The sequence below is a fragment of the Patagioenas fasciata genome, chromosome 1 (assembly GCF_037038585.1).
Source record: "Patagioenas fasciata isolate bPatFas1 chromosome 1, bPatFas1.hap1, whole genome shotgun sequence".
In the NCBI taxonomy this organism is placed as follows: domain Eukaryota; kingdom Metazoa; phylum Chordata; class Aves; order Columbiformes; family Columbidae; genus Patagioenas; species Patagioenas fasciata.
Genome location: NC_092520.1, coordinates 122,261,839 through 122,284,053, shown reverse-complemented (window position 1 = coordinate 122,284,053; position 22,215 = coordinate 122,261,839). Strand labels below are relative to the sequence as shown.

The following is a 22,215-nucleotide window of genomic DNA, read 5'->3' as shown; positions in this document are numbered from 1 at the left end:
ACTAAGCAAGGGCCCTGGAACTACTTTAACAGAGCTGCCCATTAAACAGCTGCTTAATTTCATGCCATTGCATCCCATTTTGCTTTTATCTAATGATCTAGTAACAACTAAGCAAGACTAAGTCAACATTCAAACATGTGATGACAAGGTCTCACTATCTTGGAAGTATTTTGCAAGTATGATTTTTAAAAGTAGTGTCAAACAAAAAGCCACCCCTGACACTTTAAAATAGGCACTCGAATGAAAAAATCCTCCCATTTAACACTAAATGTGATCTACAACAAGTGTAGGTTCAAGACAACATTGATTTGCTGACAATGATTATTGCCCAGAATTGCTTCAGCATGTAAGGTTTACAAGTGATTAAGCACGCATTTCATAATTCATAGTACCAAAAGTATTTCAAAAACACAAAAAATACTTAATTGGTTTGAAAGCTCCATTTTAAAAGTCCTCATACATAAAACATTTTAAAATATTACTGACCACTGAAATACTACTATTCTAGCAAATACAATGTTACCTTTGCTTCCAAGAGGTGAAGTTTTTTGGTACAGTAGTTCTAGAAGCTATAATAATTTGAAACCAGTAAGAAAGCACAGAATTTCAATATAGCCACTTTATACTTCATTAAACTGTCCTCCTTTTGCACAGAACTTTTTTTCCCCCTTGAAGTTCTTTATTCATTAATATTACAGCTTCTTATTGCTCAAACCAAAAGTACACTATAATTCCAGAAAGTTAAGCTTTTCTGGTAAAAGTTGGTTTAGCTTTAACCTCAGGAAGTTTAAGTGACCTCTGAAGGTTGAAGTACTTTAAATGTATTCAAATATGTATATTTCTTCTGGAATTGGAAAGAGAAGTTGTATTGATCAGCTCTTACACACATCTCAAATTCAAATGAGAGAACTGAGAACTCAGTTCATCTGAAGAAACAAGTGATGCTGCTGTTGAAAGCCCAGCATGCTTTTCTCTAAACACAGGAACTGTGCATTGAAATTGCTCATCACACCAATTTTGAGCTAAGCGTTAGATGGAAGCCTACTGTAGCACATACAGAAAGCACACATTTTACTGAACCTACTTGAGAGTAGCCATGCCATTCTGACTAGAGTTAGTCGCAATACTGACTTAAGGTCTCAATGGCTGCTTTTAGGATTGAGACAGGTACTCAGGAACTGACCAGGAAAGGTGCCTTCCTGAATTTGATTTTCACTAACAGAGAGGGTCTCATGGGAGAAGTGGTGACTGGTGGCTCCCTTGGCCACAGTGACCATGAAGTAGTGAGGTTCAAAATCTTTGCTAATAGGAGGAAAACTGCCAGCAAGACCTTAACACTAGATATGAGGAGAGCAGACTTCAGTCTGCTCAGAGAGCTACTTAGTAAGATTCCCTGGGAAAAAGCTTTTGAAGGCATTAGGGTCCATCTGTGTTGGTTGAAGTACCATCTACTAAAAACACAGGACCAGGCAACTCCAAAATGTTGAAAATCTAGCAGGCGAGGCAAAAAGCCAGCTCAGTTGAGCAGGGATTTTCTTGAAATACAGGGAAAAAAGAAATTACATGGTCAGCAGAAGCAAGGTTGGGCAACATGGAAAGACTACAGAGATGTTGCTTGCCATTGTAAGGAGGAAATTTGTGCTGCCAAAGCTCAAGTAGACTCGAGTAGAACTGAAGCTGGCCAGTACTGTGAAGGACAACAGAAAAGGGTTTTTCAAGCATATTAATGGCAAAAGGCAAACTACAAATAACATTGGCCCATTACTAAATGAGCACGATCACCTCATTAACAGGGATACAGACAAAGCTGAGATGTTTAATGCTTTCTTTGCCTCAGTCTTCAACACCAAAGATAGACTTAGGGGCACCCATAGCCCCTGGCTAAGGAAAACATGGTTGCATGAACAATAAACTCCCAATAAATCCAGATCTTGTACAGGATTTGCTGCTTAAGCTAGATCCCTACAAGTCAGTGGGGCCTGATGGGATTCATCCAAGGGTACTTAAAGAGCTGGCCGATGTCATAGCAAGACCTCTCTCTGTGATTTTTCAACACTCCCAGGAACCTGCAGAGGTGCCAGATGACTGGAAGCTGGCAAACGTCTCAATCTACAAGAAGGGCAACAGAGATGACCCTAGCAACCACAGGCCTGTCAGCCTCACTTCTGTGCCTGGCAAAATCATGAAGAAGATTGTCCTGGGAGTTATTGAAGAACATCTGAATGACAACACAGTCACTGATCCCAGTCAGCACGGGTTCATGAGGGGAAAGTCCTGCTTAATAAACTTAATTACTTTCTATGACCAGGTTACCCACCTAGTTGACCAAGAGAAGACAGATGATGCAATCTTTTTGGATTTCAGTAAAGCCTTCAATACTGTCTCTCACAGTATCCCCAAGATGTCCAGCATACAGTTGGATAAACACAGAATGCAGTGGGTGAGCAACTGGCTGATGGACTGGGCTCAAAAGGTTCTAGAAAATGGGGTTATGTCGGGCTGGCGACCAGTTGCTAGGGGGTTCTGCAGGGATCCATCTTAGGGCCAGTTCTCCTCAATGTCTTTATAAATGCCTTCGACTCAGGACTTGAGGAAATAATAAGTTTACCAATGACTCAAAATTGGCAGGAGCTGTTGACACTCTCTCATGGGTAGAAAGGCCTTGCAGAGGGATCTGGACAAATTGGAGAACTGGGCAATCACCATCCACTTGAAGTTCAACACAACCAAGTGCAGATTTTGCACCTGGGACACAGTAACTCCGGCTGTACATACAGACTAGGGAGCAAGAGGCTGGAGAGCAGCCCCACAGAGAGGATCTGGGGGTTCTGGTTGACAGCAAATTGAACATGAGCCAACAGTGTGCCCTGGCAGCCAAGAGGGCCACCCGTGTCCTGGGTGCACCAAGCACAGCATTGGCAGCCAGACAAGGGAGGTGATTGTCCCGCTCTGCTCTGCACTGGTGCAGCCTCACCTGGAGCACTGCATTCAGTTCTGGGCAACACAGGATAAAAAGAGTGTAAAGCTACTGGAGAGTGTCCAGAAGAGGGACACAAAGTTGGTGAAGGGTTTGGAGGGGAAGCCATATGAGGAACAGCTGAAGTCACTTGGTTTGTTCAGCCTGGAGGAGATTGAGAGGAGACCTCATGGGGCTACAGCTTCCTCACAAGGTGAGGAGGAGGGGCAGGCACCAATTTCTTCTCTCTGGTGACCAGTGACAGAACCCAAGGAAATGGCAGAAAGATGTGCCAGGGGAGGTTCAGGTTGGACATGAGGAAAAGGTTCTTCACCCAGAGGGTGGTGGAGCACTGGAACAGGCTCCCCAGGGAGGTGTCACGGCCCCAAGCCTGACAGTGTTCAACAAGAGACTGGACAATGCCCTCAGACACATGGTGTGAACTGTGGGGTTGTCCTGTGCAGGGACAGGAGTTGGACTTGATGATCCTTGTGGGTCCCTTCCAATTCAGGACATTGTGTGATTCTATGAGTTATGGTAATGTTTTATTTTTCTGTCAAACTGCCATTGAACAACTCCAAATCAACAGCACATTTTCAAACCACATTATGACTGCTGTTACTATCCACTAAATTATATCTACCATTGAGAAGGTAAGAAAATGGATTACAGCTTCACACCAGTATATATTCCTGTCATTTTATCAACAGAAGCACTATAACATTGCTATGTATAAATTTACACTGTCCTTAGGGAAGTTATTTCCTTTGTTTCTACAGGCAACAAATCAATTTAAAATAGCTAGGTTTATTTATTTATTTATTTTCCTCTTCACAGGACAGATTTTGATCTATGTTTTTATTGTCTTCCCCTGTCTCTTGCCCAAAGTATACACAGGGCTCCAAAAGCAAAGCAGAAAATTTCAGAGTAGAGTCCATTCAATCCATACATTCATGAAATACAGCTGTTATGTAAGGATTTTTATATATTTTTTTTTCCTCTCACAAGACACTTATGTTCAAGACCTAGTTTCCATCACTACGCAAAACAAAACATTTATGTGTCCTGGTAACTGCTTGAGCACTTTTGAAAAAGATGACAAATCTCATAACTCAATTAGCAGTTTTTGCCATCTCGACTGTAATTTCCAGATTTTAAGATGTACATACACAAAAGCCTGTTCAAGTGTTTACATTCTACTTCAAGTAAAAATAGAACTAATGAAACAATAGTTGGATCCATACTAGATTTATTGGGCTCTGCTCTATATACTACAATATATACAGTATAGTCTACTTTATTAAGTAATTACAAAGCATTTTATTCTGAGAGCAATGACACCCTGTTCAGGCCTGTAAATTTATAAGATATCCACTTACCCATATTCATACACACACCTCTTGTATCCTCCTTGTATCAGCCTTTAAAAGGCTAAATAATACCATTACAAACCAATACAAGTCATACTTCTTGTTTTCAAAACAGGCTTTTACTTGAAACTTAGAGATTATACCACTTCACTCACGCAGCAAGCCCCTTTTTATGAATATTTACCTGGTCCACATAAATTCCATAGGTAATGGATTTGCATCAGCATTACATCTGAGCTGAACGTTCTCTCTTCCAATGAACCAGTTTCCATCATAGCCAGTTATGGAAACTTCTGGGGCATCTGATAAAAAAAGATTTAACCTTTTAAAAATAACAATATTTTCTCTAAACATAAATTGTGTGTAATGGTCAGCTCACTGGAACAGAGGGTAGATTTTGGTTTTTTGTTTCATATAAAAACCCCCACTAACAAAATATATACAAAACACCAATATAGTTCCAAGCTACAGCATAATACGCAGCAGTAAATCAGATCGGGAACAATAAGTTGTTTTAATTGGTGCAACTACCCCCTGTGTGTTTTCAGCAAACAGAGTACTTTGGGGAAGTGAGAGGACTTCTGAAAAAAACAATTAGTTTCTTCTGAAGTGAGGAATGGTAATTCTCACTAACAACATACAGCAAAGGATCAGAAACACCATTTTGAGAAGCCAGGTAATGAGGAAATCAGCAAAAAGTTCTCAGATGCCAGTTAAAAAGGTTAAAAGTTATCCACTGGCATCATAATGTGGAATTATGTTGTTGTGCCTCTACAAAGCAAGGAAGCCATTTCAGATAAGCCAGAGAGCCCCAGCTGAAACATTCAGAATCCAGAGAACAGAAGAACCAGTATGATTTGGTATCAGCTCCTACAGCAGAGATGAAGGAATAGTTACAAAAGTTGTATGCATAACGGAAGACTAAAAGTAGACTAGACAACACAGACATAAAATCTCTGCTTCTCACTTGCTGCTGTGTTGCTTACAATTTTGTCTTAAGTTCTGAAAAATACCTTAGCACTAATTTCAGATAAAAATAAGTTTAAGATGAGCTCGCCCCCTCATTTCACTTTAAATATGGAACTTTGTTCTCTTATTCACTGTTTGATACATTAATGGGAACAAATAATTTTTACTTCTGTTTCTATATCAATGGCACTTCAATCTAGAACTTCATTTCAGCATTAAAAAAAATATACAAGTACTAATCATTATTTTATGCCCAAATGAGTGATTCTTTACCAAACAGAACAAAAACAAACCCAGAAGACATTTTGGTCAAACCAAAATAGCGAAGTTTCCTTTCTCCAGACATTAAATTTCTTCTAATTGAATTGACAGACTTCTATGACTTCGGAACTTTAAAGCAAAACACAACTGAGACAGGACACCAGAAAAACCCTTGAAAATAGCTTGTTTTGGTCACGTATGCGTTGTCTAACAAAAAATGCATCATATGCCTAAAGGTATTTGTCTTCACTGGTTTTAGTTAAGCAGCGTTGTTAAGCCATATTACTTTGTATTCACATGTTTTAAAGCAATAAACTTATTCAACAAACCTGGTACTGGTTTGAATTAGATGAACAACAATAATTAGGCATTTATGTATTATGTTCTTGTTTCCTTATGCAAATCATAGTGGAAAAAGCTTAGTGAGCAATTTGAAAATAACTTACTGACCACCCTTATCACTTACTTTCAACTTGTCACCTCAGACATGAACCTTCATTAAAATTTTAATATTGCTGAAATCGTAAAACAATATAAACAGTTTACAGATCAAGTGACTTTGCTCTTCTATCTGTAATCTTTTCAATGTTAAATATAAACATGAGTAATAATGTTTACCCATGAGCCAATATCCAAAACACACAGTAGAAACATCACAGTATCCTAGCTTGGTGACTAGTTTTGTTTTAATTTTTTTTTGTTTGTTTGGGGTTTTTTTGTTGTTTTTTTGTTGTTGTTGTTTTTGGTTTTTCTTCATACAGTTATCCTAGGTTTCTATTCCTGCCTGATATACCTCTTACCACATGCTTTTCTATACAGCTTTAATTTTCCTGAAGCAGTAAGTGCTCATATCCTTCACATGGAAGGTTTACATCAATAAAGAGGGTGGTCATAAGATATGTGCCAAGTAGTAACGACCTTAGAGAATACTCACACTGTATGTCCAACACATGAGTGTATCTCATCTCCTTTTCCAAAGCAGGGTGCCTCACAATACAAGTTATACGTCTTCCTCTTGCAAAGCGTGTAGGGACAATCATATACTGACTGACAACTGTCACTGTTTCATTTGGAAACAAAGTAGAGCTGGATTCCATTTCACCGAGACCTCCTTCCCATTCAATCTCTGCAGCAGGTTTTCCAGTGGCTGCTGTACAAGTCGCTGCTACTGTCCTATTTGCACCATCTATTAGAGGGCCTGGTCCTTTCGTTAAACTCACAATAGGTTCAACTAGGAAAGGAAAAAAAAGTACATTAAAACAAGAAATACTCTATGTCTTTAAAGCTGTTGCTTTGTAGAAGAGACAAGATCTAATCCATTTGCAAAGTGCCATGTTAATCAGATATCCTAGAAATAAGACCATGTCATATGCCAAAGATGATAGCTCTGCAAAGCTCTAGCCTGCTGATACTGCTTTGTCCACTCTTTAAAGTTAAATGTTGTTCGTGCACTACATTTAATGCATTGACAGGGAATTCCAATGCATTAGGTTCAAAATGCCAACTACAGCGCTCCAATCGCAGTGTCTGACAGACAGCATAAGATATTGAATTGAAACTACACCGTGATTTAAAAAAAAAAGTTAAGATTCTGCTGCACTTCCAAGCATTAGACTTTCAAGTACTAATCTATATTGTTAGTTTGTGCCACTCCAAAGCTATTTAATGCAGTGTTGGTAAGTATAATATAAATTGATTCCATGCTGAAAAGGACAGTTAACCTCTAAAAAAGTTATTATACATACACACACTTAATATTAAAAAAATCTAACATGCACACAAATACAGTCTTATATAAAATTTGTGTATGCTTGATATACAAATATTTTTTTCTCTAGATAAATAAAATTCTGTCTATATAGATTCTTGTGAGTAAATCTCTACAGAAGTAAAAAGTTTGAACTCAGTACTATGTCCAGAACTCAAGAACTCTGCAAGTGGAAGGATGTGACCTCCTGCTCATATCTGAAGAGGGTGGTTTGTTATTTGTTCCATTACACTAAAAGGAAAGGTAACTGTACTACACAGATAACCTGACAGAAATGCGTTTTCTCTTCTATGCTTACAAGTGCTTAAAGAATATACCTCGTTACCAAACTGAGGGTTGGTTGTTTGGACAGATACTGAGAGAGTACTATTTTCTACTTGGTTTCTTTGATCGCCTACCCTCTGTGATTTGTTAGTGACCCTACTGTAAACAAATCTCTTCTAGATCTCTAACATAGCTTCTTTCAAAATTTGATTCCCTGCTTTCCAACTCTAGCAACAACTAAAGCTTTCTGCAATGAGTTTGGATATTTGAACTGATGTACCTATGAAGCATTCCATCATCTGAAAAAAAAATCTTTAAACCTAATAAAGAGAACTTGACATTATATAGCTTTGTTATTTGACCCACAATTTGGTTTCCCTGATTTAACAAACATTACTACCTTGTTCCACCCAAATCACTAGTAGTAACCTTTTCAATAGCTTCTGTACTATTACTGAAATGCAGAAGTAAACACCCAACTTTACATTTCGTGTCTTACAAGCACAAAGACACTAATTTGTGCTGTATCCCCTTCCAGATTTCCACCACAGTGAAATCAGTTAAATGAGAAGCTATCACTAGGTTTTCATGACAGAACTTATAGACTCAAATTGTTTCAGCTGGAAATAAGTTTAATATATTTCAGTCCTTTGAATTTTCCTCAAAAAAAAAGTACACTACCCCAGAATTTTTCCTCTACCCTTTTGTGACAGGATATGTAGTTCAACAAGAAGTCTTAACTAAGGTAGCAGAGATCTCCATACCCAAAGCAGGCTACTGAGTACGCTGCTTCACTTCTTTTTAAAAAAAAAAGGCTTCAAGTATTACGTGACAGTAGCCAGAACACAGAATATAGATTCCAAAAAGCCTAGCTTCTCTTAAGATTATCATTATTATGAAAAAGCACACTTGGCTTTCTAAAGTGATATCTGAAATTTATGAGACTGGCTAGTTTCAGAGCCTTGCGTACTACTTAGTTTTACAGTTGTCAGAAAAACACAAAGCTGAATTATTCAAAACTACTTGACTTCATAAAACATACTGAGAATAAATCAATGTGTTTTGGTGCTTTCATTTTTTTTTTTTTCATATTTCACTAATGTTTAGGTTTCTGCTGTCACATCTTCCTATAAGTCATGATTCTTGGACTACATACCAACTACAACAAATAGCTACATGCTAAAAAGTGGAAAGCAACTGCTGCTGAGATACTCGGTTCCGTAGTCTATCCTTCACGATTACTTTGTCCCAGCAACTGAAGCAAAACCAGCAGAATTCCAGTTACTCTTTCTACAGTCTATTAATAGCTGTTTCACTCATGGATTGAGACAGATATCTTGAGAATGAATCCCTAATTACAAAGGGGCCACTGGCATCTTGCCTCTCACATTGGGCAACAGCTCCTGTTTTCAATTTGGCAAAAAGATTACACTAAGCGTGGGTTAGTAGGGCTTTTTGTGGGTTTTTGGCTGGCTTTTTTAAGTGTAACTTCTATATACACAGACTCACAGAAGCCCTCTTCTGTCCCAGGACCACTCAGTGTACCACATGAACCATACTGAAGTGTTAGAGAAGCTGCTCTACCCATTCAGTAGAAACATTATGCTCTATTCATGTCAAATGGAAAAGAAGGTGGTAATAATGCTTAGTTTGGGAAAGGAAGCCACCAAACCCACAAAGATCCAAAAGGAGAAAGAACCTGCTTCCATAGTGTAAGAGTTCACGGGCAGCGGCAGTCTTCCCCATCCCCTTTAAATAATCAGAGTAGATAATCTCTGTCTATTCAGCCTGTGTATCCAAAGGTCAGTTCACATGGATTATTTCATTCATATATTTTAGGAGAAGAATAATTACACAAATCCAAAGCAATATTACAGCATGAATTATATTTGAGTCATAAGAAATGGTGGATGAAGTATGGAAGCTAGACATGCAGCTGTTTAGGAAGTCTCAACTAGCTTGCACATCTGTGCTATTCCTTTTACTGATTGACGATCATTACCTAATTTAACCCTGTGTAAGCTAGCTTCCCCTTACGTTCACGTGGACAACCAGAGATGTTTTAATGTGCAAGTCCTTACACTCCTTTACAGAAAAAAAAAAAAAACAAAGCATCCAGAAAAGAGCGAGTCTTAAATCCTACTGCATTAATTTTTCAGGGCTCAAAGTTTCTTCTTGGATTTAAGTACTTCATAAGCCTTTTTCAACTGCTTCTGTTAGTTTTAAAACTAATTTTCTTCTGTCACTGTGCACAGGAGGTCTGGATGAAATTGGCATGATAACAACAAAAACAGTATTATTTCCACTTAACATTAAATTCACTAATTCCTTGGCAACAGCACAACCCTAGGAATTGTCAGGTCCTCTTTAATCACAACTGACATTTACTGGAATAACTTCTTTCCAAAACAGTATTTCTACTTTTTATTTTCTCTCCCCACAAAACCAGATGCCTTATATTTCTCTGTAACTTATCATGCTCACTAATTAATTCTTTGACTTTGGCTGGTGTTTTTTTGTTTAAGACCAGTCAGTTCACTGATTTTACTCTTTGCTTGATACTTTTTCTTGGCCTAGAGTATTGTGTGGTACATGTCAGCAACTAGCACCTTGCAAACAACATTCATTACTTTACCAGAACTGAGAGGATCCATTTGCCATACTGTCTGACATACATCTTCCCTTAAATGCTTATTGTAAGAATTTCTTCATTAGTGTGTCTGGGATCTATTCATGGTGACAGATCTACATCTACCTTTGAAATTCTCATCTATGCAACTCATTCTTCACTTGTAGCATTGGTAAGAGCTAGCCTGCAGAAGAACAAGATCTACTTTATCAATACCCATGCTAAGAAGCCTAGCTCAGTAAGACAGTAAGAGTCAAACTGAATCAAGTATTTAAAACAGTCATGTACAACACGCAAGCCATCCTGTCATGCATCATCTTTGCTGCCTTCAGACACCATTTCAGCCAGTTTAGTCACCATCTTGAGAAACAAACAGCTTGGCACACAATTCTCAATTTTTTCCCCCTAGTTTAACCATGAAGAGCCAAAGTTTTAGACAAGGCAAACATATCTGTTTGACTCGAAAAGCATTTTCATATTTTCACTGTTTTAACCTTTTCTTTTACTGTGTATTTCCTTAAGACAACATGAAGCATAACGTGAAGCAAATTGGGAGTGAGCAAGGTCATCACACATGGTAAGACTGTTAAACTGAAGCAGCATAAGACGGGTTCTAAATATGGTCTTAAGTGATCAGTGCACTCTGGCAAAATAAAGGACATTTTATCATGTAGTTATTTTTCCTCCATTTGTCTTCAGTGTCTTTGCCTTATCCTGTACAAGCATCCTACTACATGATTAAGTTACATATGTCCACTACATATAAGAAGGAAACTAATTCTTCGCTAAATAGGAACAGACAGGGTCTAGAGAGAAAGTCACTGCAGCTTGGACTGGAAACAGTTTCAGCCTAGGACATGAACTCCTCTCCTCACATAAGTGAGAGTTTGTTTAAAACAGTGGGAGAATATAGTCAGAATAAAGTTGATTTTAAGTCACATCAGGTTTTAAATTTTGATTGGAGCTATTCCATGCTTTAAGACTCTGGTGAGATTGGAACTGATCAGCTCAGGCCAGTAAAGTTGAAAGTTACTCAGTTACATGCATATTCTGAAAACCATTACTTGCCCAGCTGTACATGCAAGCTAAGCAGCTGCTAATTAGGACAGAAAGGCATCTTTGCAAATAGTAGCTGAGTTTTGCAATTCTGAGGTTTGATACCAAGTCACTGAGAGGCTTAAACTGTCAGCAACCATCTACACCAACTACAAAAAAACTATGATCAGGACCACTGTTGGCCTGACAAATACTTCTTTACCTATTCCAACTGTAATATTTGATAATACATATCTTATCAAGCAAGTTGCTGTCCTCCTACATTTTCAAACATAGAATAATAAACTCAGAGGCCATCCATTTGCTTTTCAAGTTGTTCCTCATGTTCTCCATAAAACTAAAATTTGAAGGGCAAAATGGACAGAACTACTAAAATAATCTGAAAAAAACCTTAGAAACAGGGACTGACCGGAAAGCATGAGGGAAAACAATAAGAACCTTCCACTGTATGTTGACAAAGCAGAATAGCTGAAACTTAAAGTCAAAAGATAACTGCAATAGCCACACACAATCACTTGTAGCATAGCCAGAAGACAAGGTAGAAAGAGAGCCATAAGGCCGTATGCTTTGTTTATCACATAGAACTACTTCTGGCCAAGTTAATTGTTTTGAATTGGATTAAGCCACTTGCTCTGATGCATTTATTTTAATCCATCTTGTAGTGAAAACCAGTTTACATAGTATGCACTACAGCCATCTGATTAATCTCATATAGTATCCTACTACTGCAAAAAGCAGAGATGAAAGAAATGAAAGAAAATCCTAAAAACTTTTTATTTTTCCTTACAAAAATAGAGTCATTGAGGACCACCTCAACTGCAGAAAATATCACTTCACTACTTGCCATGGATAAAGAAGTTAACTTACAGTATAAAACCTTCTTATAACATAAGGAAAGGGAAGTCAATAGGATTTCAGGTTTCATGATAGAATAATCATTTTACCCCATACTGTACTACCACCTAAGTCTGCCTCTGCTTCAATACTAGTCCTTTATGACAGCAACACTGAAACCTAAACAAGATATAAAAAAATTAGTCTATGTGAAAAAACTGAGTTCATATAAGCTTCGCATTATGGCTATCCACAACCAGTTAAGGGCTTAGATTGACTCTTCCCATAATTCCCAGTAGTAATCTAGGTAGTTTTGCTTTACATTTACACTGTACAGAGAACAGTTTACATTGCCAGCCCTAAGCAGTTACATTAACTTATATTAACAACAAATTTATGAGGAGATTTAGGCAAGGTAGCAGCTAAAACTGTGTTTGGCAGCTTCTCAGCACACACATACACAGAAGTCCCTAGTATCAGCATTGCCAGTTTTAAGTTCTAAAGCACTATCCAAATGTTTTGATTAGCACGACGCCTAAATACAAACTGCTTATTTACTTTTGATATCTGGACAAACAAAGAGCAAGTTCTAAAGAAGCAAGACCCAAAAGTAGTCTCCTCAATCGAACTAGTAATACCAACAAGACACCTGTTAAAGACTTGCAAATACATTTTTTTTGTATTGTCATTGATTAGAAAGTAAAATAAAACGTATTAATAAGTTTACAGAATTTCACTAACAAGATGATATTAATTTGACCTCCTTTGATAAAGAAGTTGACTTACCTAGTACTGTTACAGTTGTTGATGACTGTGTATTTCCAAGTGGGAATGTAACTGCCTTGCAAATATATTCTCCTGCATCAGAAAAGCTTACATTTTTTAAGATGATTGTTGCATCAGTAAGCGAATAGTTTTTAAATGACACTCTTCCTTGGTATTCTCCTTGAACAGATATTCCATATTCAGGATGATGAACAGCAATAGTCTGTGAACTTTTACCATGTATCTTCTCCCAAGAAACTTGTGTTATTGTTTCATTTACATCAATTATGCATTTCAGAGCAACCTTCTTCCCCCAAACTGCTGTCACGTGTGGATCAACAACTGGTCCAGCTAAGGCACCTAAAAACAAAGCAGTCATTAGTTGGTACACAAGGAGGTTATGTCTCAAAGTCTTCACATTAAACCTTCTCCAGTAAGTAACTTGCCTTTTTCCAAGAGAATTCCCCATACTTTCTTGTGAATAACCATATTCTAGCTGATCCACAGCAGTGTGGCAGCATTACAAAAGCATGCTTTAAACAGAAACATCAAAGCTAAGTTTAGATCAAACATTCTTCAGAGAATACCACCACTAACACACAACTTTCTACAAAAACGACCTAATAATTGTGTAACAATTTTCTGTGAATTTAACCAGGTATGAGCATTGCGTGTATTCAGATTTACTGAAAAAAAACCACAGTAATTGAACAGGGCACTTCAGCAGTCATTATTGATCCAGAGCATCAGGTAAACAGTTAAATTACTCCATTTATTTCGACTTTTGGAAGTATAACACTCACAATTAAGATAATTTAAAGGGAAACGCATAAGTGAAACATCTACCACTTACCATGCTAGTAACTACTTAAAAAGGAACAATTAACAAAAAAACCCCAAACAAAATCCCCACAACCGCAAAGCCCACCACAAACCACTCCATCTTCACAGTTACAGTCAATGTCAGAAAAAAATTTCAGCTTCCTTATCCTAGTTTCCAATAAAGGATATGTACTACCATACATACGCACTCTTTCTGCTACAGTGTAGTGCAGTGTCTTCACACTAGATCTTCCCTCTGTATTAACAGAGTATATATGCAAGAGTAGGTGTAGTCCAGTGTTCACTTCAAATTCAATGTATATCTATTTAATACTTACAGTAATTTCAACAGTACCAACTGCATTCTGAGCTTAGCATTTTATATGACCTTTCAAGAAAGGAAATCCACCAGGACAAAGCAGTTCATTAAACTGGTTGATAATTTCTTTGGCCAAACAGATGCTCCAGCAACTTCAATCATTCCTTCTCTTGGAATAAACTAATACAACGCAAAAGAATCAAAGTCTTATTCCACACTGTATTTCTTATTACTGTGCTTAAGTTTTAACAGTCATTTCAACTGCTCTGATTTTCTCTTCAGTTATCAAATCAGTACTCATGCTGTTGCTGAGAAAGTTCACCCATGAAACAAGATTCAAGCCTAAATTTTAGTAGTCCCATTTTCATAAGCATGAAAAGGTCATTCAGCTTGAGACATTAGCTGCCTTTTCAGCCAACAAGTTCCCACAAAAGAGAAACCACGTGTTCAGGAAAAGAACTATCTTTATGCCTTTATGTATTAACCCATCTCTAAGAGCTTTCCACTTCCCAGCAACTGATTGTTCAGTGTTCAAACCATAACTAAGTCAATGAAGTCACCTAAACAAGTGATTTAAAGATTAAGCTATGGATTTCTTCAGTATAAAACTACTGAAGCTAATAATATGAAATCATTAAGTTGTACAAATAAATATAACTAAGCCAGAATGTTATACCAAGATTGTTGATACACCGGTCACTAAGAGAGACTTGTGAAGGGGGAACAAAATAGCCAGAAAACTCAAAAATGGATTAAGTTTCATATAGAGAGTATCTACCATGACTAACCCACAAGCAGTGAAAGAACATATCACCTAGTTGTCTTATGCCTCTTAAACTAACACATACTATAGAGACAGACATTGGAAAAAAAGCAACTATTTGAACACTGAAATGCACAGAATTTTCCTCCAAATTTTGTCTCCATTTGCCATTGTTATACTTAAGCATAAGGTGGAATGTTCCTTAGGAAGTATTGAACTATTGCCTTCTACCTTCTATCTAAATAAGGCTCACAAGTTACATATCTGCAATGTATTTCAGAATGTAAAGAATATACATAACCTGTAATGTCACTTAAGTAAAAAAGACACTTTTGTTAGAAATGAGCAATCTGCAATATTTAAATCTACTGAATCTTAACCTGTACTGAACCTTAACATAATGATTATCTGTATGTAACTCCAACAAATTTAGTACAGGAAAGCCCTAGAAGTGAACTTCCAAAAAAGCTGCTTGGACCTCAGAAAGGTAACAAAGTCATTCCAGATAGTAGAACGCACAAGCTGTTTTGTCTGGGTGGTTTTTTTTTTTTTTGTGTGTGTGTGTTTTTAGTTTTTTTTTTTGGACAACTGTACTTCTAATAATTAGAGCAGGACTGTACAACTGTAACAACTCCTACATTTACACAGTCCTAAAATTACATTTGGCCCTTTGAAGGCAACGTCAAGGCTGATTTTGCACCTGGTAAAGTGAGTTTGACACCCCTGGAATACAAACTTTAGTTACATAAAGATGGACAGAGTACATTTAACAAGACAATACGGCAGTTGAGGGGAAGTGATCGTCCCGCTCTGCTCTGCTCTGCACTGGTGCGGCCTCACCTGGACCACTGCATGCAGCTCTGGGCAACACAGTATAAAAAGGACATAAAGCTACTATAGAGTGTCCAGAAGAGGGACACAAAGTTGTTGAAGAGTTTGGAGGGGAAGCCATATGAGGAGCAGCTGAAGTCACTTGGTTTGTTCAGCCTGGAGAAGAGGAGACTGAGGGGAGACCTCATGGGGCTACAGCTTCCTCACAAGGGGAGGAGGGGCAAGCACCAAACTCTTCTCTCTAGTGACCAATGACAGAACCTGAGAGAATGGCAGGAAGATGTGCCAGGGGAGGTTCAGGTTGGACATTAGGAAAAGGTTCTTCACCCAAAAGGGTGGTGGAGCACTGGAACAGGCTCCCCAGGTAGGTGTCACAGCCCCAAGCCTGACAGTGTTCAAGAAACAACTGGACAACACCCTCAGACACATTGTGTGAATTTTGGGGTTGTCATATTCAGGAACAGCAGTTGGACTCAGTGATCCTTGTGCGTCCCTTCCAATTCAGGACATTCTACAATTCTGCTCAACCAACAGTTATCCCTTTTTGAAGATGTGAAAATAAAACATGCTTCCCCACCAAAGAACACTTCAAACAGCTCATTTGTGCCATGAGAATATCATGTTCTCACATGAAGTCCATGAATATTTCAGAAGTCAAACTTCTTTAGCGTTGCTACTTTCAGGATCCACAGACTGAACTGAGCAGGCCTCATATATACTTGTATACACACACTCGCAGCTATAGAACATTCAACAGTTATATCTTATTGTTGACCTTCTGCAATAAAGGAAGTAGAGCCAGTAGATCATTACACCAAATTTTGCACATTTCTCATCTTCCAATACATGTTCAGACTCCCAAGACAAAAAAAAAAATCATCTAAGCTAACTATTTAACTTGAACTTACATATAGTTTATGTAACAGCATATATACTCTAACATGTTTAGAGTTCTTAAAACAGTTTAAAGCTCAAGTGAGAACAACCACATCTTTAATTTGCATAGCATCTTTGGATTTAATCTTCAGTCAGCTATCATTATTTAACTAACTTCTTTTGGTTGCTGAGAAATCAAACTAACAGGAAGTGAATTACTATGCTGATAGGTAGGGCTCTCCAAGACTCAGGACTCTAAGACAGGTATTTCCTTTGACATTGATACTTGCACTCAAGAGTCAATATTTTGGTCAAAGATTGTACTTAATGAATGCTTAATGAGGATAATGACTAGCAGCTACATGTCTACTCCAAACCAAAGCTTTAGAAGTTTACAATGCACAAGATTCTGAAGAACAAGACATTTGAAGACCACATTATCTATCTCCTTGACTGATCAAACGTACTGATGCATAAGACACATTTACTGTTTTAATAAAGCCTAGCTCTCCTCCTCTTGAAATCCAGTACTGACATCCAACCATCTTCACTTGCACAATATTGAAGTCCTCACTTATCATTCTAAGTACCCTTTAAGGAAACAATCTGTATTCACTTACTAATCAAGTTCTTATTTTATAACTTCAAGGCAAAAAACAGCATCAAGAAGTTTTCTTATATTTTTCTTTAGATTTGGTATAGCTTTTGTGAATCTCTTCCCCCTTTTCTTTTTGTTCACTTGTAAGACATAAAAAAAAATAGCTTATGTCTTCTCTCTTATTTCCTCAATCATGTGTGACCTGACAGGTCATATGTTCCAGCATGTCTGAAACATGGAATGAGGTACTTGTATAACCCACTTATTGAAGGTAATAACAGATGAGTTTTACTGGTGGGTCACAATAATCACTTGAGTATCATACTGCAGTATGGAAACTAGTCCCACTCATTTCAAAACTTTGACCCAACTGTCTAATTCAGCCTGTAAAAAATGTTTCAGAAGTCTTCGTACCACCCAGCCACACTTCCTCCTTTAACAAAACACTTCATACTACTGTTAAGATCACACATGCAACAGACAGGGGATTTACCTTGTTTTGATCAGCAAGAGGTTGTCCAAGTACTGTTTCATATGCAGCAAGGTACTGCCATCTCCAGCACCTTTAGATGTTTCAGTTTTAGTGAAGACCCTATGCACTAACTGATTTTTTGATCAGTGCTTGTAATACTTCACATCTGAGACTATCACAAAACTACCTTGTGTCTAAGGCTAACAGGAGTTGAGTAGGTGGATACTCCTGCTAGTTGATATACTTGACACACCTATTCTCCAATCTATTTCGATACATGCTAATAAGACTCAAATTATTTCACAGAAAATCCTGTTAATTGCATGCAGACACTGACAGTCCAAATCTCAGCTTCTCAAACTGTGACAGTTCCTCTCTGTCTCTAATTTTAACAACTTGAGCCATGAATAGTAAATTACTGTTTTTTTATAAGTCCTCTCCACACATACCAGGAGACTGCCCTGCCTCAACTTAAAATCTTATGATGAAATAATTTCAAAGTTGAGCAATGGATTTTCTCATTTGAGAGTGCAGAGAGGGCAAGTATAAGCTTCCTGTTCTACTATTTCTAGTAAAACACCTTCCAGAGGAACTTGGTTTTGGCCCTTCGAATTCTGACAGTTCTGACATCCCCGGCTCCCTCCCCAAAATTAGCTGCAGTATCTCTTCATTTTCCCACTCGTCCTTCTCATCACCACAAACCAGATTTCAAAGCCCAGTACTGCAAATGTATCTTGGTCTGAATTGTGCAAGCTGTTGTTTTATTTCAGATAAACACTAGATTTGATCTTTTTTCAAAAACGAAGTTTTTATGAGGTTTACATTGGAGAGCTGGTGAACAGAGTTTCAGATATTGCACAAATCTTACTCAGAACAGGAAGGCACTTACCATTCTCACTTAACTTGCCAAAAACAGGTTGAAGAAGAACAACAAAATCCCTAAAGCTCACTTCTAGTATCAAAAAACCACAGAACTAGGAGCTATCAAATACTGACCATGTTAACAGAACCTGTTCACTTGTAAACCATAATCGAGCTTCTCTAACTGAAAAACGATACCAAGGAAATATAGGATCTTGAAAATATAATGACCTTTTTAATATAACAAAATACTCATGCTATGAAATAAGAGTAGTCTCCACACTTCCAGCCTTTTTACTTGTTGTAATAAACAGTAGATTTAGATATTTTCTATATGGAACAGCCATGTACGGGTCTCATCACAAAAGCAATCTATTTGGTTACCTTAACAGCACACCACTGGCAAGACAGAGAGACCACAGTGACAATTTCTAGCCACTTATTTTGCCCTAGCTGTCAACTGTTTCCACAAGACAATAAACCCAAACTGCAGAAGATCACAAATCATGAACTTTTTCCCTACGTCAGCAAGTTATTCAGTTCATGGGTATATCTAGCCTTAGCACACACTAACACAGGGAACTAAGAAGAGCTCCAATCAAGAGTGGAGCAGAACAACAAGAACATCCCATTGTGGTGACAGCAATTTGCTATGTCAGCAGAACTTCCCAAGAAACACTCTTAAGGTCAGGCTAAGCATTACTGTTAGGTCAGTTTAATTTTAGACAACGTCAGAAAGCTTAAGACTCATTCTTCCAGCACTCCTTCTCCTGCATCAGCACTCAGTACCTAAGAGTGCCCTGTCCACAAAACTCACTTGTTTTCTTCTTGATTTAGCCTTCTATATCGGTGCATTCCCTGCCCAGTCAATCCCAAGTGAGAATGCAGAGACAACAAGAGCAAAACCACACAATCTAGTGGCATTTTAAGATTTGTTTAGCTAGAGCATCAAATCACTTAAGGACACTGCAGAAAACAAGCCTGAAACCTCAACTTGAGGCTTTATAAAAATATATGCTTAAATTACTGGGAAGAAGTCAGTGGGTGTCTTTTGAGTACCAGAGCATGATCAAATTACTGTGTTAAAAAAAAGATCAGAACCAAGGAGTGGAAGAAATTCAAGATTAAGTAGTACAAAATGCTTCAACACTAGCTTGCAGTTAGAATTATTAAGCACTTAGGAAAAAAAAAAAGCACATACATCAAAGAAACAGTATTACAACCCAGCAATGTTCTTACCTAAGAAGGACCTGCTTTATCACAGTCTTCACTTGAGGTGGAGTGCTAGTTTACCAATAAAGTTGAAGGGGGAAGTTGCACTGGGAGCAGAAACAGGCATGAGGTTGGCTTCTGTAAACATTACATTTACTAGACTCAGCTCAAGTGCCCTTTTTTTGTATGACAATCATGGGCATTTTTGTGCTTGGTTTGTTTTGTTGTTTTTGTTTTGGTTTTTTTGGGGGGTGGTTTTGTCGTCTTTTTAAGCAAACCAGAGGTACATTATTTCCATCTTAGAAGAACAGTTCTTAAAACCTCGTAGGATTTTATACAAAAGCCTACCGGAAAGCAAAAAAATTTTGGTAAAATGAGGTGTAGCAATTCAACGGTTTGAAGCCAAGACTACTGAAATCCTCTTGGCCTTTCTCTGCAATTCACAGCTATCTCAGGCTGTTTTCTCATGTTATTAATGTTCAAGGGATCCAATCTTTTGACTCCAGAGGTCAATTTTGCCTGATACTAAAAGGAAAATAGGAACATGATGACAACTGTTTAAATAATGACATATTCCTACGTTTCCCCCATTGTACTGTCACGCACATTCACCACTTGAAAATTCACCTATTAACTTCTGAATGTTCTATACCTAGAAACAGACCAAAACTAGGCTAAAAACTTAACTTAATATAACATGAAAACAGATCTCATTTAGGTGACTGTGGTCTACATGCCTACAAAAGCTATAGGAAGGGTAGCATCATTTCTAGTTGAATACTGTAAAAAAAAAAATTCAAGAAACTTAGTAGTTAAAGACACTGGCCACAGGAACTAGTTGAGTTTGCAAACACATGAAAAAAAACTCTTAATTTCCATACTGTCTCAATCAAGATTAAAATGTTGCTGAAGGGTTTTGGGTTTTACTCAAAACATCATGCTCAAGATGGACAAACTTTCAAAGTTTTATCATGGGATGTTCTGCAGAATGTACTTTGAACCTCCACCTGCTGTTTATACATATCACATCATTTCTACCAAGAGGCTATTAAAAGGCCAGATAACACAATACTGGACAAAATACCCTCATCCTAATACAAATGGGCCAAGGTGATAAAGTATGCAAACCTCTACAGCACCACAATAAACACTATCAGCAAGATTGACATTTTCATTACAGAAATCAAGGAAACATTAGAAAGAGGTACTTTACTCCAGTGTAGTACAAAGCCTAAGAAAAAAGGTAGTTAAACTCAGAGTTCAAAACATTCACATAGCTTGAGCCCAACTCATACAGTCATGAGTTGGAACTTCAAAAAAGCTCCACACCTCTGCACTTTAAGTCAGTCATGGTTGTGACCCACTACTCTTACAATGCTGTTTTCTTCACGTTATCTGGTGCTTCTGCTCTAGTTTCACTACATCCACATAGGGTACACGCTTTGCCCCTGCACAGTCTGTTTCCTACCATACTGCACAGATCTTCAGTATTATAAGCAGCAGGAAACCAAATACCATCCAAGACACTAGAGGAAAGTTTAAAAAAGGTTAGGCCCATGATTCAAATTGACTTCTGAAGGACACACTTAGAAATCCAATTTTATGAGGTTAAAGCTTTAAATCTAACTAGTCACGAAGAATGTTTACAAAGTCCCATGAACTTTCAAGTTTTATCTGGAATTTCAACCTAAACCATACTAGCATCAGTGTCTGTTTTACATGCTCTTACATTATAATCTTCTATGTTTGTTAACACACTGCAAATTAAGACACTTGTGTTTACCCTGAAACTAAACATTCAGATGTTTACAAGACATGTTGAACTAATAAGTAAGGCAAGCTACAAGGCAGCTGGAAGTTCTTCCGTAATGAAAATTCCAACCTCTGTTTAACCAGACAAACCTCTAAATCCCTCTCCCTTGAAAAGGAAACAAGCAAAACTACGAGGTGCTCTTTTTCCAAACAATAGGTCAGCCTCAAAAGCAGGACTAGAGGAAACATCTCATCCTTTGTCCCACTCCCTCAAAAAACTAGTAGTAAGAGTAAACAAGTAGTTCAAAACTGATTCATAGAAATATACAGCACTCCCTCTCCCTCAACACCATAAAATGCTTCACTTTCCCATTTAAATAAATTCCCCAAGTACCAGAGCAATAGGCATAACTATACCAAGGGAAAAAAAAAATCAAGAGAGATCAAAAAAGCAGTTATTCATCTAACTCAAACATTTGATTGAGTCCCAGACTATCTTCACAATTTTTTGAAACACAAAAGATAAGTCAATATTTCTGACAAACTGATCTAGACAAAAAGGTTAAAGTTCTCCTATGTGACATCCAGTTTAAACACATAACCAAAATATCTAACAGATATAGCAGGAGGTCAAAACGAGCATTGCGCTTCTGTTCTGTTTCTCAATGGGGCTGCCAACTAACAGTGTTAGATAGAGAAAAACAAGTGAAGTTCCACATAACAAATCTTTCCCAGTCTGAAAAAAAGCTTCAAATTCTAATGGGTGCAAGTTACAATAGCAGTCAGCAGGAACAAGTACCAGATACAGAATGTTAATTAACTGGTTAGAAAGCAAAG

The 22,215-nt window shown here is 37.7% G+C and overlaps 1 protein-coding gene across 5 annotated transcripts in view; it reads right to left on the bottom strand.

Moving 5' to 3' along the window:
• Positions 1-22,215, bottom strand: part of NECTIN3 (nectin cell adhesion molecule 3) — a 99,953-nt gene that overhangs the window by 58,546 nt on the left and 19,192 nt on the right. For all 5 annotated transcript variants that reach the window (XM_065853780.2, XM_071813713.1, XM_071813717.1 and 2 more), the window contains exons 2-4: positions 12,894-13,232; positions 6,491-6,787; positions 4,511-4,628 (exon numbers count right to left, since the gene is read on the bottom strand). In XM_065853780.2, coding sequence (XP_065709852.2) covers positions 4,511-4,628; positions 6,491-6,787; positions 12,894-13,232 — 754 coding nt within the window. The remainder of the gene's footprint in view (positions 1-4,510; positions 4,629-6,490; positions 6,788-12,893; positions 13,233-22,215) is intronic.